At 48.6% G+C, this 22330-nt stretch overlaps 9 protein-coding genes across 9 annotated transcripts; 5 read left to right on the top strand and 4 right to left on the bottom strand.

Annotated features, from left to right (window-relative positions):
- Window positions 1-823: 823 nt before the first annotated feature.
- Window positions 824-1547, top strand: F5J12DRAFT_924207 (uncharacterized protein; the record flags this gene model as incomplete). Its single annotated transcript, XM_051749345.1, has 3 exons — window positions 824-996; window positions 1047-1133; window positions 1184-1547. The coding sequence occupies 3 exons, from the start codon at window positions 824-826 to the stop codon at window positions 1344-1346; spliced, it is 423 nt and encodes a 140-aa protein (XP_051605800.1). The 3' UTR covers window positions 1347-1547.
- On the top strand, window positions 1304-2543 carry F5J12DRAFT_22017 (uncharacterized protein). The gene is made up of 7 exons (XM_051738461.1): window positions 1304-1487; window positions 1553-1726; window positions 1771-1841; window positions 1892-2042; window positions 2097-2121; window positions 2171-2297; window positions 2350-2543. Exons 1-7 carry the CDS (start codon window positions 1459-1461, stop codon window positions 2406-2408), a joined length of 636 nt encoding a protein of 211 aa, XP_051605799.1. The 5' UTR covers window positions 1304-1458; the 3' UTR covers window positions 2409-2543.
- A 68-nt stretch (window positions 2544-2611) lies between these two features.
- On the bottom strand, window positions 2612-6048 carry F5J12DRAFT_710706 (glycosyltransferase family 2 protein; the record flags this gene model as incomplete). The annotated part of the gene is made up of 16 exons (XM_051740665.1): window positions 2612-2665; window positions 2717-3124; window positions 3175-3276; window positions 3324-3352; window positions 3407-3509; window positions 3564-3636; window positions 3680-3741; window positions 3793-3849; window positions 3903-4022; window positions 4073-4153; window positions 4206-4555; window positions 4608-4806; window positions 4857-5024; window positions 5075-5465; window positions 5525-5746; window positions 5822-6048. 16 exons carry the CDS (start codon window positions 6046-6048, stop codon window positions 2612-2614), a joined length of 2646 nt encoding a protein of 881 aa, XP_051605798.1.
- A 769-nt stretch (window positions 6049-6817) lies between these two features.
- F5J12DRAFT_792760 (dehydrase and lipid transport-domain-containing protein) lies at window positions 6818-7874 on the bottom strand. Its single transcript, XM_051743946.1, has 3 exons — window positions 7544-7874; window positions 7277-7485; window positions 6818-7223 (listed from the first exon to the last, which is right to left on the bottom strand). The coding sequence occupies exons 1-3, from the start codon at window positions 7698-7700 to the stop codon at window positions 6942-6944; spliced, it is 648 nt and encodes a 215-aa protein (XP_051605797.1). The 5' UTR covers window positions 7701-7874; the 3' UTR covers window positions 6818-6941.
- Window positions 7875-8081: 207 nt separating this feature from the next.
- F5J12DRAFT_792758 (uncharacterized protein) lies at window positions 8082-8721 on the bottom strand. Its single transcript, XM_051743945.1, has 3 exons — window positions 8483-8721; window positions 8317-8425; window positions 8082-8265 (listed from the first exon to the last, which is right to left on the bottom strand). The coding sequence occupies exons 1-3, from the start codon at window positions 8539-8541 to the stop codon at window positions 8224-8226; spliced, it is 210 nt and encodes a 69-aa protein (XP_051605796.1). The 5' UTR covers window positions 8542-8721; the 3' UTR covers window positions 8082-8223.
- Window positions 8722-11526: 2805 nt separating this feature from the next.
- Window positions 11527-12125, top strand: F5J12DRAFT_710330 (uncharacterized protein; the record flags this gene model as incomplete). The annotated part of the gene is made up of 4 exons (XM_051740640.1): window positions 11527-11666; window positions 11722-11752; window positions 11804-11914; window positions 12015-12125. The coding sequence occupies 4 exons, from the start codon at window positions 11527-11529 to the stop codon at window positions 12123-12125; spliced, it is 393 nt and encodes a 130-aa protein (XP_051605795.1).
- A 389-nt stretch (window positions 12126-12514) lies between these two features.
- F5J12DRAFT_21765 (14-3-3 domain-containing protein) lies at window positions 12515-14240 on the top strand. Its single transcript, XM_051738459.1, has 5 exons — window positions 12515-12859; window positions 12905-12974; window positions 13035-13350; window positions 13411-13760; window positions 13830-14240. Exons 1-5 carry the CDS (start codon window positions 12851-12853, stop codon window positions 13853-13855), a joined length of 771 nt encoding a protein of 256 aa, XP_051605794.1. The 5' UTR covers window positions 12515-12850; the 3' UTR covers window positions 13856-14240.
- On the bottom strand, window positions 14020-15355 carry F5J12DRAFT_902168 (Deoxyhypusine synthase; the record flags this gene model as incomplete). The annotated part of the gene is made up of 6 exons (XM_051748261.1): window positions 14020-14091; window positions 14145-14240; window positions 14291-14320; window positions 14372-14581; window positions 14637-15110; window positions 15164-15355. 6 exons carry the CDS (start codon window positions 15353-15355, stop codon window positions 14020-14022), a joined length of 1074 nt encoding a protein of 357 aa, XP_051605793.1.
- Window positions 15356-15986: 631 nt separating this feature from the next.
- Window positions 15987-22260, top strand: F5J12DRAFT_710368 (uncharacterized protein; the record flags this gene model as incomplete). Its single annotated transcript, XM_051740643.1, has 19 exons — window positions 15987-16943; window positions 17069-17205; window positions 17256-17529; window positions 17580-17764; window positions 17815-18310; window positions 18362-18483; window positions 18537-18733; window positions 18784-19103; window positions 19150-19604; window positions 19652-19757; window positions 19807-19995; window positions 20040-20213; window positions 20270-20375; window positions 20426-20747; window positions 20803-21341; window positions 21390-21685; window positions 21732-21880; window positions 21936-22062; window positions 22123-22260. 19 exons carry the CDS (start codon window positions 15987-15989, stop codon window positions 22258-22260), a joined length of 5289 nt encoding a protein of 1762 aa, XP_051605792.1.
- Between the last annotated feature and the right edge of the window lie 70 nt (window positions 22261-22330).

Raw genomic sequence — 22330 nt, 5'->3', positions numbered from 1 at the left:
TTGTCTCGCACGATAAGCAGGTGAGAGCACTGCATCGTACGCACAGTGGTGTGGTCTCCAGTGGATTGCCGCTGCTTGATGCTGTAAGTGTCCTTGCATACCTCTCCAAGTCTGACCCATACAAATACAGTAAAACGTGTCCTACCTACGCAAGGCCACGGTTGCAGACTCTTTTGGAAACCCAGTTTCGTAGATACGGAGAGTTTCATCCAACCCTGTCCGAAATGACGCACCCCCTGTGAAACCCGCGGGAACTTACTGCCCACCAAAGGATGGCAGTACTGGCGTATCTTGCCCACTCGTGTGGAGTCCAGGCTACCGGGATGGTTACGGCCCTATCTCTATACCTGCGGGTGTTCGTATTGCATTCTGCCTTCATTCAACTCGCAGCTTGCTGCATTGGCCCATCCCCAAGTAGTTGATTAACAAGGTTAGATTATGTCCCAGCTTGTTGTCACGGGTACCCAGATAACGTACCCATACTATGCATATGCGTAAGTAATTGGAACATTTCGGGGCAGAAGTGCGGTGATGGTTTCACACTAAGAATTCGAGCTGGCAGTTGTATGTACACAAGTACGTACATACCTACTGTGCTCTGGGGTGTGATATGAGCGTCAACCAATCTCCCTGGTTCGGGGATATCGACCGCTGTCTGTGTACCTGCATGTGAAATCATTTCCATCCTGACCACGTGATCGTGACTGGAACAGGCACGTGACCCTCGACGCGTTTCTAGCTTGGTTTCCAGTTGACTTTTGAACCAGTCCTTGATACACCGCTACTGCACCTGTCAAGCACACACAGATAGTGCATATCGACGATGTCCACGCCTTCAACTCCCGGTGACTCTCCTGCCCCAATCCAGCCGATGCACAATCCTTCACAAGCAGCCCATATCGTGGTCCCACAAGGACCACTGGGTAACGCCACGAACGGGGCCACGAACGGGTTGGGGGCTAAGGCTCTACTGGCGAAGAGGATGGCGAAGGGCAGGTGGGTCCCCAAATCAACCATCTCCCTCCGAGAGAACTGACTTGCTTTAGCCACCCGCAATTTGTGTCACCCACGGATAACTTGCTCACCCCAGTTACTAAAAAGTTGACCGCTGCAAAGCAAAAGCACTTCGTGAAGTAAGCGCTAGGAAAATCCGTTTCCCATTGCACCTTATGGCCTCTTGCAGGGAGGTGAAACCCATTGGCGACCTTTTTGGCTCCAAGGAGCGATCCTCCGAGGAACGGGCAAGCGAGAGCGATGCCGAGTCTACAGACTCTTTGGAACTCTCGAAAGCAAAGACAACCGCAGCATCAACTGTACCAACAGACGAAGAAGAAAATCCGTTCTAAGCCAAGATAAACATCTTTCTGATGGCAGACGTTGTTGTGTAAGAGCTAGCGCTTCGATTCCCTCCCTTCCATTATCTGTCGTCGTATTATTGCTCGTTGGTTGTCTCGCTAAATGTTGTCCTGTACTACGTGTCTCTGTATGTGGGTATCCTTTTTGTCTCTGATTGTGTTTTCTGTATCGAAGTCACTTTGTTTCCCACGTAAAGCACTGCACCCGTCAGCTCAGGGAACGACCTTTGCTCTCTCGCTCATAATCTAGCTGTCATGTCAGAGCAACACAATGAATTTGGCCCAATTGACATGGCTCTCAGTGCCGAAGAGATCGATGATCTTGTTTCGCAGTTCAGGTTGCGCACCTCAGATCGGCGACTCTCACATCAGTCAGCACATGTCTCGTTTCTTGCCCCGCGCTCACCCCACTCAGGCAGATGCAAAAGTTCTTTCGTGAACTGCCTAGCATCACCGAAGCAGAATTAACAGCAGACGGGAAACATGGTGAGGTTCAATCCACCTTGCTCTCTATGATTTATATTCAGAGGATTCAGATGCGGCCTGTCCCATATGTTTCAATGCCTTCGTTGCCGTCCTCGCAGAGGAGGAGACAGCGAGGACCATGGATTCACCTGCTCGTCCTGCGGAGGAGTTAGGTGTGACGAGATTGCAAAAGACATGTGGACATATGTTCTGTCGCAAGGAGTTGAGCAAGCTCTGCCTCCTGGCCTTGATGGTGTAACTGATTTATCGCGATAGCATCATGAGATGGATTTCGGAGGGGGTAGGTTTTAAAACGTGCATATCTGATTTGCAGTTGATTCTCCCAACAGCATGCGTCTTGTCCAAATTGCCGAAGACCACTATTACCGGACGCGGAACGCCGCGAAAGCGAGTCCCGGCCAACGGCGAGCGACTGGTTTCTTTCACACATCGCGGACTCTGGTATAAGCGTCCGAGGTGCTGACCTTACCTCTATTCCTCTATCGATATCAAATCTCAGTCTTTACAGGTTTGAATATTAATCAATCTCGAAGGCAGAATGGGCCTCCAGAGGGTTTGTACTCGTGAGCTTTTCTCAGGAGTCATTAGGAGTACCTATTTGTGGTATATCGAATAACAGCTATCTACCCCTGCGGTGCGGGGAGGTTACCCGTAGAGAAGGAATGTCATCAGAAGGTATTCATAGATGTCCAAGATGCCAATGCGATGTCAATAAGGAAGAAAGTAGATAACTAAGTGAAATTCAGTGTCCACACCCAAGAGACCACCTCTTAATTCCTCCTGCAGCACCTAAAGAAGTTGCGCTTAAACCAATACCACAAGCACTGTGAATCTGGTTAACCACACGATCGGTGAATGCTCAGTTGTGTACTCACCCCCATGAACCGCACAGCGGCAAGAGCAAAGGTCGAATACAAAATGACGGCGAAATAAATGTTTTGCTTGTTGCGGAGCTCATTCTGGTCCTCGACAGCATTTTCTGCGGTTTCCAGACCATTAATGTTCTCGATGGTAACAGCAAGGCCAGCATTGGTAAGCATCCAAAACGCGACAAGGCGAGTACGGAAAGTCTTATTTTGATCGTCCATCGTCGGTTTCTCGACAACTTCCTGGACTTCAATCTTGGTCACGGCACGGGTAACTGTCTCCTTGAACGCAGCGTCAACGTCCTCTTGGATACGATGGATATCTTCCACAACAGGAGCGTCGGCATCTTTGGCCTTTGACGAGGAAACCGATGGAAGTGCTTCCGCCTTGTCACTACCTTTGGTACCCCACGAGACCTGGTAACAGTTGAGTCGCAAGTGTTGGAGTCGCTGGATCATTCACTCACGTCATGCAAGTTACAGAAGGCATAGACGTTAAGTACGTTTGTGAAACTTGGGGCCAAGCACAAGTACTGGAAGAAACTCGAGAACATGTGCCAAGGATCGCGCTGTGGGTTGCTCAGCCACAGCCTTTTAGTACCACTGGAGGACTCACATAAAGGAATGACGCGATGAAATATATACCTGGTGAAAACAGATAGTCAGAACAACGTAGGAATAGCGATTTGGTCGACATACCAAAGGTAGATACCATGGCAGCGATAAGAGCGCCGACAGGAGGAGTAAAGAACGTTAAAATGACTTCGGTGGTCGTCTTGTTTTGCAACTCGGAGGGTATGTTCTAATACATGGTCGGTGATCCGCATCAGTTGAACCACGTGAAATTGATGCTCACTGCAAAGGCCACTATGGTCAACCAGAATGAGCATATCAGCAAGTACACTGCAAGTACTGCATACACCCTTGCACTTCGTTAACAAACATCGATCAGTCTGGATCCCTACCCCTTACCATAAGGTTATTGAGTAGGCAGTTCGCTCTCCCTTGGGCCTATTGCCAAGAGCAAGGACAAACTTGGGTTACGCATGAGTCAACAACACCAGAGTGCACCGATAGGGACTCACCTGCAATGCAAGGAAGGCAAGATATATCCATTTCAATGCCAGATTTACCCAATGTGTCTATAGAGGGATTAGGCGCCGGTCTATGGCACCAAAGCAACCATAACACGCACGATTGTTGCAGTCCCGAAGATGATGATGTTCTGGGATGGCAAGAGATCGATGATAATACTGAACGTCAACCAGATGTTGGCCAAAGCGAACCAGGAAAAGATTAACGAAAAGATGTTATACTATGCATTCGTTGGCACGTAAGGCTAGTATCAACAAACAGGAGACATACCAGTGCCTGGATGTGGAAGAAGAACATCCGGATGATTCCATGGCCAGAACGATACAACTGGAAAAAGCCGACGAGGGCGTACTGCGGATAACGTTCTCAGTTGGGTTGTGCTGTTTGTAAACGGTACACTCACAACCGAAGCAGCAAACGAACCATTGAGCCAACGGCGACGCTGCCCAATCAATTCGGCAGCAGATTCAGGCACGTCGGTTTCAGCCTTCGACGGCTTGACGTATGTCAGAGTCCATCGGTCACCAGCCTTGGCGACCAACTCAAAACAGAGGATTCGGTCTTCAGCCAAGAACATATTCTTTGTGAAGATATTCATGCCATAAATACCCTTAGAGCCAAGGCGGTCGGCCAGAGAGTGATCGCCATGGAAATACTGCTCCAGAGGGCGGCCCAGGATTGCACGGTACCGGTATGCAGAGAACGCACCGGGCAGCACAGACACGTAACCAAAGCTGCTCTCCAGTGGCTTATCTAAAAGAAATTATGAGCACCAGGCGGAAGTACAAAAAAAAAAACTACATACCAAGGATGTTGGACATCTTATACTCGAAATTCTGAGCAGCCACCAAAGGGTTGAGAAGCTTCCTTCCCCCTTCAATCATCGCGTGAATTTCACCGCAACAACCACCGAGATGAGGATCGTTATAGAAGGCCTCCCAAAGATAATAAATTGACTTGTGACCGGGTTTTGTTCCCGCATCGATAAGAACACAAGTCTCGGGCTAACAGACTGTGTGAACGCATCGTAAGAACGTGCTTCATCCACACTTACATTGATCATCCTGCCAATGGCATTGAACAGCCAACGGTGCGAGTTGATCTTCTTCTGGTTCTTGGCTTTTAAGACGAGGATAATTTGGACCGGAACAAGGTTGTTGGGATCGTTGTCGTGAGGCAACACCAGTTGAGGAGTGGCGTCAACAGAAAGTTGAGTCGTGTACTATTACCAGGGGGTCAGTCCCAAAATGTAGAAGGCTAGACGCAACGGACCTCAAAAATGTGTGCCACGGTATCCTTCCCATCGACTTGCTTTTTCATCACACCATCTTGGTAAACACCCACAGTTGCAAGGATATCAAGCACACTCTTGTCCATCGGTTCCAGACCATCGACAATCAAAGCAACGACGATTCTCTGCCAGCCAGGCATGCCCTCTTCGGCAACGCGCCTCCAATACTTGGACTGCTTTGTCCTACAGATGTCGCGAATGTTCAACATGACACCGTGTAATGTACGGGCATACAGCGTCTTGTCCTCATTGTAGGATGTTACGGCGATGAGCAAATCTGTTTGTCGGCCATAAATCTTTGTGCGTAAAGACCACCCGTTAGCCTCGGAAAAATCATCCGGGTCAACAGTAGCTGCGCTGTACCGCATGTGACTAAGCGCAGACATGAGCGCCAAGAATAGTAGACCACAATGACTCCATCAAATACTCACGAGAACTCAGTGGTATTGGTCTTGGAGTATTTTGCCTCGATCGCGTTGTAGACGGGAGTAGGAACAGGGTATTCGGTGATGAAGTTACCCTTCGTCAGTTTAACCTTGCGAGTAACCCCCCGTTTGATGGTCTGACGACGTCTCCAAGCCGTCTCTGCACCCGTCGACTGGGCCGACGGAGGACGGACATAAGGGTCGCCATAGGCTGAGGGATCAACAGGACTGGAGAAACATTGAAGTATATCAAGATCCGAAGGGCCCAAAACACTTATATATATATAAAAAAACGCGACTTACCCAGGAGGGTAGAAACCACCAGCATTGTAGGGTTCACCACCTGTCAAAGGAAGTTTTTCCGAGTAATCGTCGTCGGGATAATTGGTACCAAATTCGCGAGGAAGGGTAGTGGTACTCTCGAAAGGAGAGCCCTGGGGGTGGTCATAAGTACGCGCAGGCTCTTGGAAGTGAGTGTGGCGCGGACGGTCAGCGAATGGGTCGCCGTAATGCTCATCCTGGGAAGCCATGTCTGCACGAGACGGCTGAAAAGATGGAGAGAAAAAACTGGACAATGATCCTGCAGAGAAACCCAGAAAAGCGTGGGCGGTTGAGCTCGGTAGGACGAACTCAAGAGAGGGTTGTGAACGAACACAAAGCCCTCAAGGTCGCGGATTTGTACAGAATGCGATGCCAAAGTGGCGATGTGTTATACACTGCCAAACCAGGACCCCCGACACCGCAAGAAAACTATCTCCGTTTCTTCTCGGAAGGCACGTTATGAAGCTGGTCGTACACACCGTTTCTTGATGTCAATGCAACTTTCACCTCTGTCTTGCAGACTAAGTATTAGCTCGTCGAGTTCACCTTCGTTCTGACGACTTGCATTGAACGGACCCCGAATTGGTGTACGTCGCCGATAAATAAATACATAAAAACACCTTGAAAATAATTATTAGCATATTAATGTGTCCCGACCCGCACTTCTTCAAGTTACTGCGGATGCGGATGACAATGACCGTAACCCCTGGTAACTGCTGCATGGTTGGGAAAGTTGAAATCCCAAAATGTTTTTGGCTCGCTCATGGCCGTATCTATTATTACACGTGGCAGTTTCAGCTTGTACGCCTTTTGTCGGCAAGAAAACTCCGACGCTCCGGGGACACCGGTAGTTCTGGTATCGGCCGCACTCCGCGTACGAATGGAAAAACGAATTCGAAGCGCAGGTTCAGTGAGGAGTGCTCGCCACATTCCAGTGCTTCCATCGGTCTTCGTGGACGCTCACTAGACTGGAAGCTAACCTGTCCTTTCCACTTTGCACCATGTCATTAATATTAGCTCCGCATATCCACACTTCAACAAATGGTCTATCAAGTTCCCTGCCGTCGATGGATGGGTTTCGTGAGATGAAACGTTGACCACGTCATCTGCATCCAGGCCCGTAAACTGCTAAGCACCGTGCTTCAAACGATTTGACCAATAATTGAGATACTTGACCGAAAACCTTGGCGGACACAACAGCATGCATAGGATTCGCAAACGCATACTCAATATCCAAAGTGACCAACGTAGGACCGTCGTCGGGTGACGTTCCAGCAGTATGACTGAGCGGAGTCTTGGACGGATGCGGAGAGTTTGGAGACACGGGTTGAAACCTCCAAACCGAATTAAGCGTCTTAAATAACGTAGACGAAGATGCTATTGCCTAGGAACGCCCTGTCACTGAATGCACCAAAGGAAGTGAATGTTACAACCTACCTGAACTGATTCGTAAGGTTTGCATGTTACGGAGCTCACGTAGCTTTCTCGGAAGGTCAGGAAGGCGATAGTGAGTTCCGCGTGCATGAGTATCACTCCATCTTCACGTTCACTGCGGTTGGACACCCTCGAACCAGTGCAGTAGGGCAAGAAATTGGGATAGGATTCGACGTCAGCGACGAATTTGATACAAGTCGCTCGACCGGTAACTAAAATAAACAGAAGATGAGGACCAGTCCTGACGTTCAATGAGTAGCCAATGAACACACGGAAGAATTTTACGCTCATGGTATATCTGCGTCTCTGGACTATCGGGTGATATATTTGGAAGAGAAAAGAATGCCCTACGGTAGCAAGAACTGCGATAAGCAGAAACGAGGGCACCCCGCCGGAGAGGCTGGAACATCATGAGGTGAGTATTCATCCACGTGCACAACTGGCGCCTGGATTGTGTGGTAAAATCCAGGGTGAATACTAATTGGCAGCGCCGTTCACCAAGACCAAGACCTCACAGCGCTCTGTAAACGAGTACCCGGCATGCCCGGGGTAAGATGGGCTTTAGCGATACGTAGAACAGGTACCAGTAGTTCGAAAACGGCGTTCAAAACAATATTAACTGCTGCGCACCACTCAACCGTGTTGATCAGGTGTCAGTTTTTGCGCTGATCCGCTTACGTATAGCTGGGATATTCTGTTTGATCAGAACTCAGTGCAACCCACCCTTCGGGTGTCAGACGATCTTTGCAACGTTATAAACATGACGTCGGTCGATGTCTGATCAGAGCCCAGACTTCTGTTTGGCACGCCAAAAATTGAAGTTTGTACCGTGGCCAATATCATTTGAATAATTTAACTGTTGTGTAGACAGCCGGTGTGGATTTTCATCGGCTTCTTCGCAAGTACAATTCTCTTTAAAAAGAGGAAAGACTGATACGCAGGAAGAACTATCACCCAGTAAACTCTGCATTGTCACTGCATTCTCTTGCGATCTGACGGATATGATCAGATGATGGTACGATCAAAACAACCATAGGGCTCACGTGTCCTTCTTGCCCGCACTTGTAACAGGTCTTGTTCTTATTGGCATTGGCATTGGTCCCGGTGGGTACCCCGTCCGCAACTGTGGTTCCAAGGGTTGCGAGACAATCCCTGTATTAGATTTGTTATTTGAGTTCCGAGAATGAATTTCCCCTGCGGCACGTTTACCTTGCCATATGATTTGGCCCTCCACAACGATAACATTTGACAGGGGGCAAGGCTGACATATTCAGACCACGTCCCGGGGGTGGGGCACGAAAGCCTAGCCCGAGACCAGCGCCGCTGCCAGGGCAAACTCGGGCAACGTGTCCAAAACGGCCGCAGTTCTGGCAACATTGAGATATGAACTGAGAGATCAGTTTGAGTGACGATGAATCAGCTTACGTAGCACTTTTGATTTCCAGATCCGCCCTGAACCCTTAAGCTAGGGCATTCCGCTTGAATATGTCCGACACCGCCGCATGAGTAACACTGCTTTGCGGCCACGGAACGAGGTGAAGGACAGGCCGAGGACTCGTGTCCCGGTTGACGGCAATTATAACAGAGGCGTTGCTCCGAAGAGCAATTCTCAGCTATATGGCCCACTGCACCACGACGCGGTTGTTATAAAACACATGTTAACTCCAGGAAGTAAATCACTTGCAATCTCCACATTTAAAGCACCCCTTCCGAGAAAACTGGTAGGCCATATCTACAACACTCCAAGAGAAAAAGATTAGACAGGGATAGGCAAGGAAAAACAGATCAAACAAACCTCTTCACTTCCCGCTTCCGACTAACCGCAATACTTTACTTCCCACCTCCGACTTGACGAGACGAGGGTGATGATAATGAGTGTCGACTGGCCCCAATATTGAGCGGAGCAATGTCATGCATCTCCCCCTACACTGGCCGCCTGCCCTGAAGCGGCAACAGATCACGTCAAATCAAATTTAAATTTATTAGACCATCTACCTAGTAATCGTTGGTAGAGTCAGCCAATCGTACCCTGTTCCCGAGCATCGAGCATCGGAATCATTCAAATTCGAGATCGTCGCATTACCTGTAAAAGAAACATTGGACACGGGGGGGAAATGGGTAGAGTCCACAGTCCAGCCACCTCTGACGTAGCCTCTTTCAGTCCCTCCGAGCACCTACTAGCACCCCAAGATCATGATGGACTTCCATCCATATCCAGCGTGACCAGCCCTTTTTTTCGCTCGTTTATTTGTATCTCAAACATTCAGCTCCGCCTTATCGATAGCCGGGCAACATTCTTGGCTGACCTTGTGTTTTTTTCTAGATATGGGACGTGATGATGCAGCGCCTCCGAACTCATATAAACCACGTCTAGGCGATCATCGTTCAACTGGGACCCACAACCCCCGTCTGCAGATTGTCATATTCAGGTAGGCTGTAGGCCGTACTTTGTCATTTATGATCCTTGACCAGGGCCAGGTCCCACCTCCCAGCGGCTAGCCGACCTTCGCTCGCTGGCGTCCATCGCGCTTCTTGTGAGGGTGCAGAGCGGCTTCCCGTCAGGTTTGTCCACGTTTCTTTGCCAACTTCTGCGGTGCCTCAAAATCTTCCTCCATCGACTTAGAACCACAAATTCTCTCGCGACACCGTTCCCCATCCTCACAACAAGCGTCGTACGAGCGACCTAAGAACGGCTCATCGTATGTGATGGGGTCCGACACCGTCTGAAGGTGAGTCACTGAGCGGTCTCTCGCTTGTCTCTAGGCTGAAAATCGATTGTGTGCACAGACTGTCGTTCCTTCCGTGCTGTAATATCCAACTGAACTCTCCTTCCTGCGCCGTATCCGTTTAAGTATACTTGAAGGTTAATTGCATCTGATCGTGCTCAAAGCTGGCACATGTAACCTAGGGTGATTATGGATAGTTACAAGTCTCGCAGATATGGACTGTTCGCATTGCATGCACATATGCACATAAATTCGACTCGCTTTGCGCAAAGTTGACACAACCAATGATTGCATGAGCGCTGAGTTGTTCCGAAGAGCTTCAATGATAATCTTCCCAGTACATAAACTCCAAGAAGTTGCACGTATGGAAAATTGGAAACAACTTCAACTATAGCCATAAGAGAAGATAAGAAAAAACGTACATTTACATTATAAGTTCAATAAGGTCAACGCGTTCAACACGACGTCCGAAATTGGAACTCAATGCTGATGGCAACCACCCAGGACATGAAGTGACCATTAATTGTTAACCGGCACATGCTGTTTCCTTTCGGAAATAGACTCGTGAGTTCTCCCTTAACCAGGAGCAAGCTTCTCCTTCTCCAGCAGGTGACCGGCACCGCCTAGTGATCACTGCACTAGTGTAATCTACATGTAATGTCATGGCAGATCCATGCACCCGATCCCAAACTCAGGTGAATGTGTATCTCGTCCACACACATGTCTGTGGCTGATCCCCCTGGATAGTTCATGCTGTGAGAGACAGCACTGTCCTTGCCATTCTCTTCTCCTCTTCGAATAGACGCCCAGAAGCGAAATGGCACGATTGACCTCTGACATCAATATCTGTCTAACTCTACCAAAGTTCGTACCACGTCTCCACTGAAAGGGTTACAGAAGTACTTTTCGTCTAACGTTCTTTCACTTGCTGGAGGTTAGTACTCCCGATATCAACTCCAGCGGAGAATTTCGCACGCCTCTTGACGGAACAGGCGCACCAAATCCTGCATACTTTCCATTATTACACATCGCAGTGAATACGCTAGTCCCCGAGTCCTTCTCGGTCGGGCCAGCCCAAGAGTCCACGTTCTCGTGGCTATCGAAACTGTTCAGCTCTGCGAAGGGGAGGACGGATAGCGTTCCTAACCGGAATACTCGGATATCTCGGAAGACATTAGTTTGGTTTCTTTTCTTCATTATGATCCAATGATGGCACGGACACAACTGAAAACCTTCCTAGAACATTTTGTTTCTGTAACCCAGGTGACGCTGTTATTTCAGTGGAGTGGACTTACCCATCTGCGATCCCGCCAATAACTTGTCTCGATTGCTATTGACAGCCAGAGGATAAGGAGCGACGATCTTGAGAGAGTTCTTTCCGGGTGGAACGAGGATGTTCACTAAATACCAATCCATGTCTCCTGGTGCTCCAGTGGGTGGACGCTTGGCGGAAAAGAGAGGTGTACGAAACTTGTGTTAAGTGTGGCCAGGAGTTTTCCGAAAATTCCACTGTGAATGCAAGGCGACATGAAGGATAGATGTGTGGAAGACGATCCACATTACTTCCCTCAGTTTGGGGAATACCTTCCCAAACACAAGTGCTCAGATTCTGCCCAGTCGGATGGCAGGAATCGTTTCATCTCTGGTCTCTCACTAGGTTTCTTGAAGTACAGTCACACATCAGTCCCCTGTTTCCATTAACATTGATCCCAAGTGCCACAGGTTCGACGGCGAGGGTCGATCACTCTCGAAGGTTTGGCTTTCGATTTTGTCGTGAACTCGGTGCACTATCATCGCAGTCTAGATAATAGCGCCTGCTAGTCAATTTGGGTGGTTCATATGTAACCCTGTGTTTGCTGCAAGGCTAGAACGGCACGGAAAGACAATAACACGGACACCTTGCGGTTTTGGACAGGTAAATTAGGGTAGAGGTAGCCAGATTTCACATGCAATATGACTGCAGGCAATCGTTGGGGACCGCCAGCATATCTCTAGCCCAACGGACCTCCACTCAGTTCATTGCCAACATCCTCCTGCGCTGGAAATATGACAGGTACATCTGGTGGTTGGGAGGAATGAATTTTTTCGGTCGGCAGGAGCGATCACAAAGAAGAGGGGAGGATTAGAGGGTGTCGCGATGTTTAGCTTTGTGGCTACGGTCTGGGATGTTTGTTTGGATAGGGTTCCTTCTTTTCAACCGCCAGCTTAGTGATGGGTATTCTCCGCGACTGCGACGAGGGTAACTGGCAAAGACGATGCAGGACGCTTTCAGATTCGTTTCAGCAACGCTGAGGTTCATAGGTTCACTTCGCGTCCTTGGGTATGTTTCCGAGGTGCCTGTCAGTTCCCAGACATGAAAGAAGCTGTCACAATTTTTGGTCGGATCATCGGTGAATTTTTTGAGAATGAATCCGTGGTGACAATCGTATAGGGTATTCGAGGTCCGTCAATTACGCTTGAGCAGCTGTGCCTGGCCCCCATTACGTCAAGGCTGCGAGCGCCCACTGACGTTTCATGTTGCCATCGATTGCCGCACCATTATGAATGCGAATCCATTACTTAACTTCAAATGGCAGTCAGTAATGGTAAAATTTCTGAACTTACAGGTATCTTCACCATGAGGCGCCGTGCTTCCTTGATACTGTGACCCTCAGCCCTAATACCTCACTGGTCCTCGCTGGAGTCCCCTTTGCCCAGGACACCACATGCATGATAGGAGGACCTGAACCCTCGTGTGCTACTTGCCTGTTCAACGTGGACAGCAACACACTCCGTTGCCAGAGAGCCTATTTAAGCGTAACAAATTTCGTAGGGAAAAATCGTCCCCCTCTCTGATTCGAACCTTAGTACAATGTCACCCGTAGGTGCAGTGTTCTATCCCATGAGGCCACTGACCATTTTCCAGGCAAGGATCATTTCGAGGGAGGAGTACCTCCTTTTAGCCAAGGTTGCAGAAGAGGCGGAGCGCTACGAAGGTACTTGTCTCGAACACGTTCTAGCGAGAGGGACTGTTATGTGTCAACCTGTAATTTCAGATTTAGTCATGCAAATCAAGGGTTTGATCCAGACGTATGGCGCCCTGACAATCGAGGAGCGCAACCTTCTCTCCGTCGCATACAAGAACATAACCAATGCTCTCCGCAGCAGCTGGAGAGTTGTCGATTCTCTGGAGAAACTAGAATCGAGTCACCCTACCGGCCGCACTCAACGCCAATTGGCATTGACACGACAGCAACGGAGTAAGATTGAGCGAGAGCTTACGGATGTCTGTAAGGATGTCATACGGCTCTTGGACGATCGCTTGATGCCCATTGTGGCCGTTGGGGAGGAAACCGTATTTTATTACAAGATGTAAGCCTTTCTGACCCCTTGGGTTGATGAGCACCTGCTCATGGTCAAGTCTCCTTATAGGAAAGGTGATTATTACCGCTACCTCGCGGAGTTTGCGCACCAGCAGGAGAGAGGTCACTTCTCCGACCTCTCACTTGCTGCGTACAAGTTTGCATATAAGCACGCTTTGGCTTCGCTTGAACCTACGCATCCAACAAGATTAGGATTGGCATTGAATTTTGCAGTATATTATCATGACGTCCGGAAGAGTCCCGAACGCGCTTGCCATCTTGGAAAGCACGCATTCGACGAAGCCGTCGCCTGTTTGGATCATGATGATGAGGCATCACTCCAGGCCATGCGAGACTCAATGATGATCCTCCAGCTTCTGAGGGACGACCTCGTAATTTGGTCGGGTGAGATGCAGCGAGGTATGTCTCATCAGCATCACTTCAGTCATGAAGCAGGCTCAAGGATGCCGGCTGGTCCCAATATTGTAGGTATGGAGTGTCCTCCTAATAAGTAGTCATGGACATGTCCTGTATCCTCCACTACACATCCTGCTGCACTCACGAGTCTAAAGGTGGAATAAGTACCTATGATCCTTCCTCCATCCATGTAAAATGGGCTTCATGTTATACACATATCCGTCGTCTTGTGGGTAAGCAGGTAGAGTTCTCAGTGTAGCAGTTACGACAACTGTTTCCGTGCAAACGTAGCGGCAACCAAGAGCGGAAAAACCAAGGTAGCATCAGCAAAAACCTGGGATACCAACGGGGATCAGTGCCTTTCGGCCTACTTCGAAGTTGAACAACCTTAACAGACTCAGCTCCCGCACGGATTTTCCCCCACGAGACTGCCTCGTCCGGTTGCGCGCCTGAGTCGGAACCATCGAATTCTTGACCCGTATTCTAAGTAATATGATTCAAAAGCTCCTAAAATATATCTTGGGGGATCTTACCATGTAGACCGCGAAATCAGCGCCGTTTCGCTATAAGCAAGCCGTAAGGGATGGAAACGAAAATATGAAGGACTGTCCTACAATTAGCATAGCATTGGCAATTTGGTGTTTGCATACTCCGCCTCCAAGAATAATCATACCTGCTTTCTTAGACTTGCGGGAAAGCTCGTTTAGAGCACGAATATCACCGACGATATCAATTATCAACCCTGGGGAGCGGAATGAATGGAAATATATCATGTCCCCAAGCGATCCGTCAGTGAGTGCAGGGCAGAAGACTGGAATGTCATTCTGGGAAGATGAGTTGTAGGCGTAAGCGCGGGAGCGGAAAATCTTGCCAATTCACTTTGTAAGCCCAGTAGTACACTGACTCTTCGTTGTTAATCTCCTTTCCAAGTCTGCGGATAAAAGAACTTGGAGTCCATACTTCGCCGGTAGTTTTCTGTTCTGCCAACATGGTATCCAGTATTGGTAGGAGCCAGTCCTCGAATCTGCAGTAGTTGTCGTTCGGGACGATGAGGTTACCTATGCGATTCATGCCTTTTTTGCGGAGGTCTGCGCCATCCATTTTGAAATCGGCCAAGTATGTTTTTCCAAGACACTTGATGAAATCCTCCTCGACACCACCCGCTGTGGTCACTATTGTGGTAACATGCTTGTGTTTGACGAGATACTTTATGATGTCGCGCAGACCGGAAGAGATGAGATTAGAAGTATACCCGAGAAAGATGTTGCAGCGTGTTCGTTCCCTGATATTATGATCCATGTATTCATCAGATTCGTCAGGAGATATGGGCTCGTCAGATAACCGCCACTTTCGCTGAATGGAGGTATAAGATCTCTGGGGTCCGCGAAAAAGGTAATGGACACTACCATGCGATTTACGATATCGATGGCTTTCCCCAAGCTGTTTGCCTGGAACCCGATGCGTTCATAACTCTGGAGGAGTTGCTGCAGAGAAAGGTCGGTTTCAAAATCTGGTCCTTCTACGGAAATGGCAGATTCGGGGACAGGGAATGAAGGTTGTAGGATGGCTTCTGCTGCTTCCCGGGGTACCTGAGACATCCTAGATTCGTATATATGGTGCCGGGTTCCACTCAACGTGTACTTACAATATTGTCGTGAATCGAGAGTACTTGAGTCTTGAAGCAAGTTGTATGTTAAGCTCTTACAGTAATAGATTAGATCTCTATAATCGGCCGATTCCGGACTTGTCGGTACTATTTGGCGCTTGTTAGCAACTTTCTTAGTACGCTAAACTTACCTGTCGGCGGGTAACTAAGGCCGTGTAGACATTTACACTGACGGTATACTTACACCTCACTGACGAGCGCGACAGTATTTTTCTGGGCAGCGCAGTTCATTTCTAGCACCAAGTAGAAGCGCTATGGAAGGCACCCGGCCTCGTAGTCCTGCAACTGGCTCCCCTCACGATAATCATTCTGTCACTCCCGCTGCGGAGCACGTCCAGGGAACCCTCGGTGCCCCTGCTCGAGAGGAAGAGTTCGAAATAACTGCCCCGTTGGCTCCTGTGCAAGTCGAGACTAGCCCTGTAACTGCTGGTCTTGAGTCAGATGGTGCAACAAAGTCGGCAACCCTCACGAGTGCGCGAGACGAGCATGATCAGTCCAAATCATCTCCCCCGCCAATTCCACCTAAAGGTGTCGCAGATCACCCGCACTCTTCGTCTCCCGTTATGCAAACACGGTCTACGGAAACGGTTGGCAGTGAGGGTGGAAGGCCGCAAACACCATCCGGTGTCGACCCGCCGCTTTCGACACTACACAAACGCTCGTTCACCGTTTCTCGTGGTCACACGGTCTCCGTGGTACTGATATCCTCAGCACTGGAGATAATCTTGGCTTCCAAAGAGGCAAAACGCTCTGCTCCGCTCCATGATTCCGCCCAGGCAGCTTTGGGCATGATCCGTGCTGGTCAGGGTGGTGATAAACCACGTGAAATTTTCGAGCCGCTTCGTCTGGCATGCGAAACTCGGAGCGAGAAATTGATGATTGCAAGCTTAGACTGCATATCCAAGCTGATATCATATTCTTTCTTTGCTGGGGAGTCTTCCAACTTGCCTCTCTCTTCTCCTCCACCATCTCCTGCATTGCATCCCCGGAGGTCTATCGGTGCGTCGCTGAGTAGCAATTCTCAAATGTCCCTGGTGGATCTCGTAGTCCACACCATTACGAGCTGTCATTGCGAAACAACACCAGAAGCTGTGTCTTTGCAGGTCGTCAAGGGATTACTCGCTTTAGTGCTATCTCCAACCATCTATGTGCATCATTCTTCCCTCCTGAAGGCTGTTCGCACGGTCTACAATGTCTTTCTCTTGAGCACGGATCCAGTTAATCAAATGGTCGCTCAAGGTGGACTCACCCAAATGGTGCACCACATATTCGCGCGTTGTGGAACCAGTAAACTCGACGACGTGGCGGAGAGGTCAAGCCTTGGACCATCTATTGGCTCCGACACATCGTCTACCTCTGCGCATGTAACCCCCAGATCAGAATCTCGCCGTTCTTCCCTGGTCCCTGGTCAGCCAGAACCTGGCAATTCATCGAAATCTTTGCAACCTCTCTCCGAAGCCACCCAGGAGCGTGACGCTTTACGCTCGTCAGACCAGAATGATACTTCATCGCAAGAGGGAGTTGTAAACGCTGTTTTCACTAACGGACTTCAACCTGCAATAGAAACGTGAGCCTCTTGTAAACTCGTAGGAACACGGCCTGATTTGATTTCAGGTCGGAGACTGTTGATCCCTACGTCGAACAGCCTACGTCGGTTTCTGCTCCACCAGTAAATGGTCATCTACATAGAGTTCTCACAACCCACGACATGTTCGTTAAAGACGCATTTTTGGTCTTTCGCTCGCTCTGCAAGTTGACAATGAAGCCCCTGAACAGCGAAAGGTAAGTCGTCGTTGAATTATCCACCCACGGTTCCGGAAACCTTTCCGCAGTGAACATGACCTGAAGTCACCTGCCATGAGATCGAAGCTCTTGTCCCTGCACCTGGTCTTGACTGTTTTGAATTCACATATGCAATTAATCGTTGATCCTACGGCAATCATTTATTCAACTTCGTCGCATGATGCGATGACGTTCGTTCAAGCCATTAACCAGCATCTGTGTCTCTGTCTAAGCAGAAACGCAGTAAGCCCAGTGCCGCAGGTGTTTGAAGTCAGCGTGGAGATATTCTGGCGAGTCCTTTCGGGCATGCGAACGAAGTTGAAGGTGGCCACTTATTGATCTTCTTTTCTATCTTATCTGACACTGAGCGGCAGAAAGAAATAGAGGTGTTACTTCACGAAATCTTCATTCCAATTATGGAGATGCGAACATCCACACTGAAACAGAAGGCTGTCGTTCTTGCCATGTTGTCTAAACTCTGCCAAGATCCGCAAGCATTAGTTGAAATGTATCTCAACTACGACTGCGACAGTGACGCAGTTGACAACATCTACGAACAGTAATTGTTCTGCAACTGATTAATGACATTACGCTGAATTTGTTTGTTAGCTTAATGACCGTAACTTCGAAAGTTGCGACTCTTCCCTACGCAATGTCGCAAAGCAAAAGCAACGATCCAACCAGTCCTGTGGTTACCCCGCAGACTAAAGTCCAGCATTCAGCCATCCATGCCTCCGGTGCTATATCTGTACCAGGGATGGTAGATACATCCACAATCGGACTTTCCGAGGGACAACTAAAGAGACAAGGTCTTGAGTGCCTTGTTAGTGTATTGAGGTCACTAGTCGCTTGGGGAACGAATATGGGTAAGGTATCGACTGACAGCAGCATTTTGGATACAACGCGTGTTCAAACGGGAGATGAGCACGAAGCTATGTCTTCAGATCCTTCCGTAGACCGAGTTGCTGGTGCTTCCGGGAATCCTGAGACCTTCCGTCAACCCACCCCTGATACTGCGGATGATCCTACAAGGTTTGAGAATGCCAAGCAAAAGAAAATGGCTTTGTCAGAGGGCATTAAAAAGTTCAACTTTAAACCCAAGCGTGTAACTAGCCGCTATTTTTTGGAAGTTGTAAATTCTCATGGTGTTGGACAGGGTATCCAGTACCTAGTTGGAGCAGGGTTCATCCCGAGCTCCTCCCCATCTGACATCGCGCGCTTCCTGTTGACTGCGGACGGCTTGAGCAAGACTATGATAGGTGAATATCTAGGAGAAGGGTATGATAATTCAACAGCCCCTGCGCTGTTTTGTCGTTGACAGATATGCATAGCGACGAAGTGAACGTGGCTGTCATGCATGCATTTGTCGATTTGTTGGACTTTCGGAATTTGGATTTCCTCGCCGCGCTTCGGTTGTTTTTGCAAGCCTTCCGTCTTCCCGGCGAAGCGCAAAAGATCGATCGCTTTATGTTGAAATTCGCGGAGAGGTATATTGCGGGCAATTCTCATACCCCTTTCAAGAATGCAGGTTGGCACGGACTCGTTTTCTCTAGCGAATACTTCTGAAATCCATGACAGGCACGGCTTACGTCCTCGCGTATTCCACTATCTTGCTTAACACGGATGCCCACAATCCGCAAATCAAGCACCGCATGACAAAGAGTGACTTCATTCGAAATAACCGAGGCATCAATGATGGAGAGGATCTGCCGGAGGAACTTCTATCAGCTATATTCGACCAGATATTGAACAACGAGATTAGGATGAAAGACGAAGTAGATTCAGTGAACCTTCCGGTAACAGGGGCTGGTATAGCAAACGCACTTGCTAATGTCGGAAGGGATCTCCAGAAAGAGGCATACATACTGCAGTCAAGTGGGATGGCCAATAAGACAGAGGTTGTTGATTTCCTAGATGGCGCGCTGGTTTCTCATATACCTTCAGGCACTTTTCAGGACTTTGATGCGTTCACAACGCAGATCCCGCGCTGCCGAGCAGTTTGTCAGCGCCTCTCACTTCGTTCACGTGCGGCCTATGTTCGAGGTCGCTTGGATATCCTTCCTTGCAGGATTATCAGGACCCCCGCAAAACACTGATGATCTGGAAGTTGTGGGTCTTTGTCTCGATGGTTTCAAAAACGCCATTCGCCTCGCCTGTTTTTTCGACTTGGAGTTGCAACGCAATGCTTTTGTGACGACATTGGCGAAATTCACCTTCCTAAACAATTTGGGGGAGATGAAGGCAAAGAACATGGAGGCTATAAAAACACTGCTGGATGTGGCAGTCAGCGAAGGCAACAACCTCAAAGGGTCTTGGCGAGATGTACTTTCCTGTGTCAGTCAATTGGAACATATGCAGCTTATCACTAGTGGCGTCGAAGTTTCTGACATAAAGAAAGGGTACGTCTGACACAATGAGCGGGAGGACATAATTCAGATTTTGGCAGCCGAACCCGCAAGCTCCCAGCCGAAGAACTTGCTAATGAGAGTCGATCAACCCACATCACAGTTGCTGCTGATATGGTCTTTTCCTTCAGCCAGTACCTTTCAGGAGTAGGTGCCTTTATTCCTCCCCATCGCCACTAATCACGATACAATACAGACGGCTATTACCGACTTCGTACGCTCACTCTGTGATGTGTCTTGGGACGAGATACAATCCTCCGGCCTCTCACAGCATCCACGGTTGTTCAGTCTTCAGAAGCTCGTCGAAATTTCCTACTACAACATGAACCGGATTCGTTTAGAATGGTCTAATCTATGGGATATTCTAGGAGAACACTTTAATCAAGTATGCGCTCCTATTTTGTATAACCTTTTACTCACCTATTCCAGGTTTGTTGCCACAGTAATCCTCATGTTGGGTTCTTTGCCCTAGATTCTCTACGACAACTGTCTATGCGATTTTTAGAAAAGGAGGAATTGCCACATTTTAAATTCCAGAAAGACTTTTTGAAGCCTTTTGAACACACGATGATACACAATCCCAATCCTGATATGCGTGATATGGTGCGTATTTGCCTCAATCCAAACGAAGGTGGGGCTCTTATTGATTATATTCTCAGGTCCTGCAGTGCCTTCAGCAAATGATACAGGCCCGGGTGCAGAACATGAGGTCCGGTTGGCGGACAATGCTTGGCGTATTCGCCGCTGCCTCTAGGGTGCTCACGGGTATGTTCAAAGGCTAGTCAATCGTGAATATACTGAAGTCATCCCTTCAGAGCGCATAGCGAACTCCGCGTTCGAGATCGTTACCAAAGTTAATAAAGACCATTTTACAGCGATTGTCCGCCACGGTGCCTTTGCTGACCTCACAGTTTGCATCACGGAATTCTGCAAAGTCAGCAAGTACCAAAAGCTTAGTTTACTCGCGATCGCAATGCTGCGCGGGGTGGTATCCGTAATGCTCACGTGTCCCGAGTGTGGGCTTAACGCGGAAAGTCAACCAGCTGGCGAAGACGGCATGATACGGTTCTGGTTCCCGGTTTTATTTGGTTTCTATGATATCATCATGAACGGTGAAGATCTCGAAGTGCGGCGCCTGTGAGGACACCCCTTCCATATGCTCTTGAAGGTAGCTTATGCATTATCCGTTTAGAGCTCTCGATTCTTTGTTCACGACGCTAAAAACGCATGGGACATCCTTTCCGGTAGAATTCTGGGATACCATTTGTCGAGAGTTACTGTTCCCGATATTCGCGGTTTTGAAGTCCAGTCGAGATTTGTCGCGATTCAGCACGCAGGAAGACATGAGTGTTTGGCTTTCAACGACGATGATTCAAGCGCTACGTGATCTCATTGACCTCTATACTTTCTATTACGACATGCTAGAACGCTTCCTCGATGGCCTATTGGATCTTCTGTGTGTTTGCATATGCCAAGGTTTGTGGCGCTTTATTTCATACTTTGTAACTCCTGACACCCATGGCGAAGAAAACGACACACTTGCTAGGATCGGGACCTCGTGCCTACAACAGTTCCTTGAAAATAACGTGCAAAAACTCGATGCTACTCGATGGGAGCGTGTAGTTTCTACCTTCGTCAAGTTGTTTCGAACGACGACTCCGCATCAGTTGTTTGACGAGAGTTTGCGTGTCGAGATCGACGGTAGCACTCCGGAAGTCACGGATGCGAATGGTAAGGTTTAAATGTATGTTCCAGCGGATCTACTGATCTCCCTGAAAGACTCACAGGGGCAAACAATTTTACCTGCGCCTCTTACCCCTACTACAAGCGAACAAGGCTCGAGCGAGGGAAAATTCTCGGCCAGCGATCGTCGCAGAATCTTCAAGCAAATTATCGTCAAATGTGTACTGCAGCTGCTCCTTATTGAAATGACTAACGATTTGTTACGAAATGATGCCGTCTACACCACGATACCCCCAGACCAGTTACTCAGACTGATGGGAGTTTTGGATCATAGTTATCAATTCGCTCGCATGTTTAATGACGACAAGGAACTTCGCACTGGTCTCTGGAAAGTCGGTGAGTGTAAGGTACTTCGTGTAATAATAATATATTCGACAGCGCATAGGATTCATGAAGCATCTGCCAAACCTCCTCAAACAAGAGTCTAGCAGTGCTGCCACCTTGGTTCACGTCTTATTGCAGATGTACTTTGATGAGCGGCCCGAGCATCAATTGGCACGACCACAAATCGCAGAGCGTCTCCTCCCGTAAGGCAGGATTTACTATCGGGAAATGGCAATGATAACTGATACGAAAATGCAGACTGTCCTTGAATGTCTTGTCGGATTACGCGAAACTACGCGCAGACACACAGGCCAAAAACATAGCAGCTTGGACACCTGTTGTTACAGAGATCATTGATGGCTTCTGCCGCTTCGATAGCAAGGCGGTAAGTTATCAACAGACGGTCGTGGAAAATGAAATGCTGTCGCTGACTCAGAGTCATCAGTTTGCGAAGTACTTGCCTGTTGTTTACCCACTTTGCACGAACCTTCTAGCTCGTGACGTTGCTCCAGAAGTACGGCTAGGCTTGAAAAAGTACTTTGAGCGAGTGGGGTATACACAAGGTATTATGGAGGCTCCATGATTTTGCAACTTGATAGATGGTTTCATACATACGTAATTCCATTCAGTCAGTTAAAGTGGTCTGGTAATGA

This window comes from Pisolithus orientalis, assembly GCF_024613125.1.
Source record: "Pisolithus orientalis strain OTSU chromosome Unknown F5J12scaffold_1, whole genome shotgun sequence".
In the NCBI taxonomy this organism is placed as follows: domain Eukaryota; kingdom Fungi; phylum Basidiomycota; class Agaricomycetes; order Boletales; family Pisolithaceae; genus Pisolithus; species Pisolithus orientalis.
The sequence above is the reverse complement of the archived record's forward strand: the minus strand, read 5'-3'. Positions and strand labels throughout refer to the sequence as shown.

Excerpts from the sequence above, each read along its gene's own strand:
- F5J12DRAFT_792760 (XM_051743946.1), bottom strand. The coding sequence starts at position 7,700 with ATGAATACTCACCTCATGATGTTCCAGCCTCTCCGGCGGGGTGCCCTC. Across the intron at positions 7,486-7,543 it reads TGAGCGTAAAATTCTTCCGT|TTACCGGTCGAGCGACTTGT; the intron begins GTGTTCATTGGC and ends TGTTTATTTTAG. Across the intron at positions 7,224-7,276 it reads AACCTTACGAATCAGTTCAG|GCAATAGCATCTTCGTCTAC; the intron begins GTAGGTTGTAAC and ends GGGCGTTCCTAG.
- F5J12DRAFT_792758 (XM_051743945.1), bottom strand. The coding sequence starts at position 8,541 with ATGTCAGCCTTGCCCCCTGTCAAATGTTATCGTTGTGGAGGGCCAAAT. Across the intron at positions 8,426-8,482 it reads GGGCCAAATCATATGGCAAG|GGATTGTCTCGCAACCCTTG; the intron begins GTAAACGTGCCG and ends AATCTAATACAG. Across the intron at positions 8,266-8,316 it reads AGTGCGGGCAAGAAGGACAC|ATCGCAAGAGAATGCAGTGA; the intron begins GTGAGCCCTATG and ends CATATCCGTCAG.
- F5J12DRAFT_21765 (XM_051738459.1), top strand. Across the intron at positions 12,975-13,034 it reads AGAGGCGGAGCGCTACGAAG|ATTTAGTCATGCAAATCAAG; the intron begins GTACTTGTCTCG and ends CTGTAATTTCAG. Across the intron at positions 13,761-13,829 it reads GTCGGGTGAGATGCAGCGAG|GTATGGAGTGTCCTCCTAAT; the intron begins GTATGTCTCATC and ends CCAATATTGTAG.
- F5J12DRAFT_22017 (XM_051738461.1), top strand. The coding sequence starts at position 1,459 with ATGTTGTCCTGTACTACGTGTCTCTGTAT. Across the intron at positions 1,727-1,770 it reads GATCGGCGACTCTCACATCA|GCAGATGCAAAAGTTCTTTC; the intron begins GTCAGCACATGT and ends CACCCCACTCAG. Across the intron at positions 1,842-1,891 it reads AACAGCAGACGGGAAACATG|ATGCGGCCTGTCCCATATGT; the intron begins GTGAGGTTCAAT and ends CAGAGGATTCAG.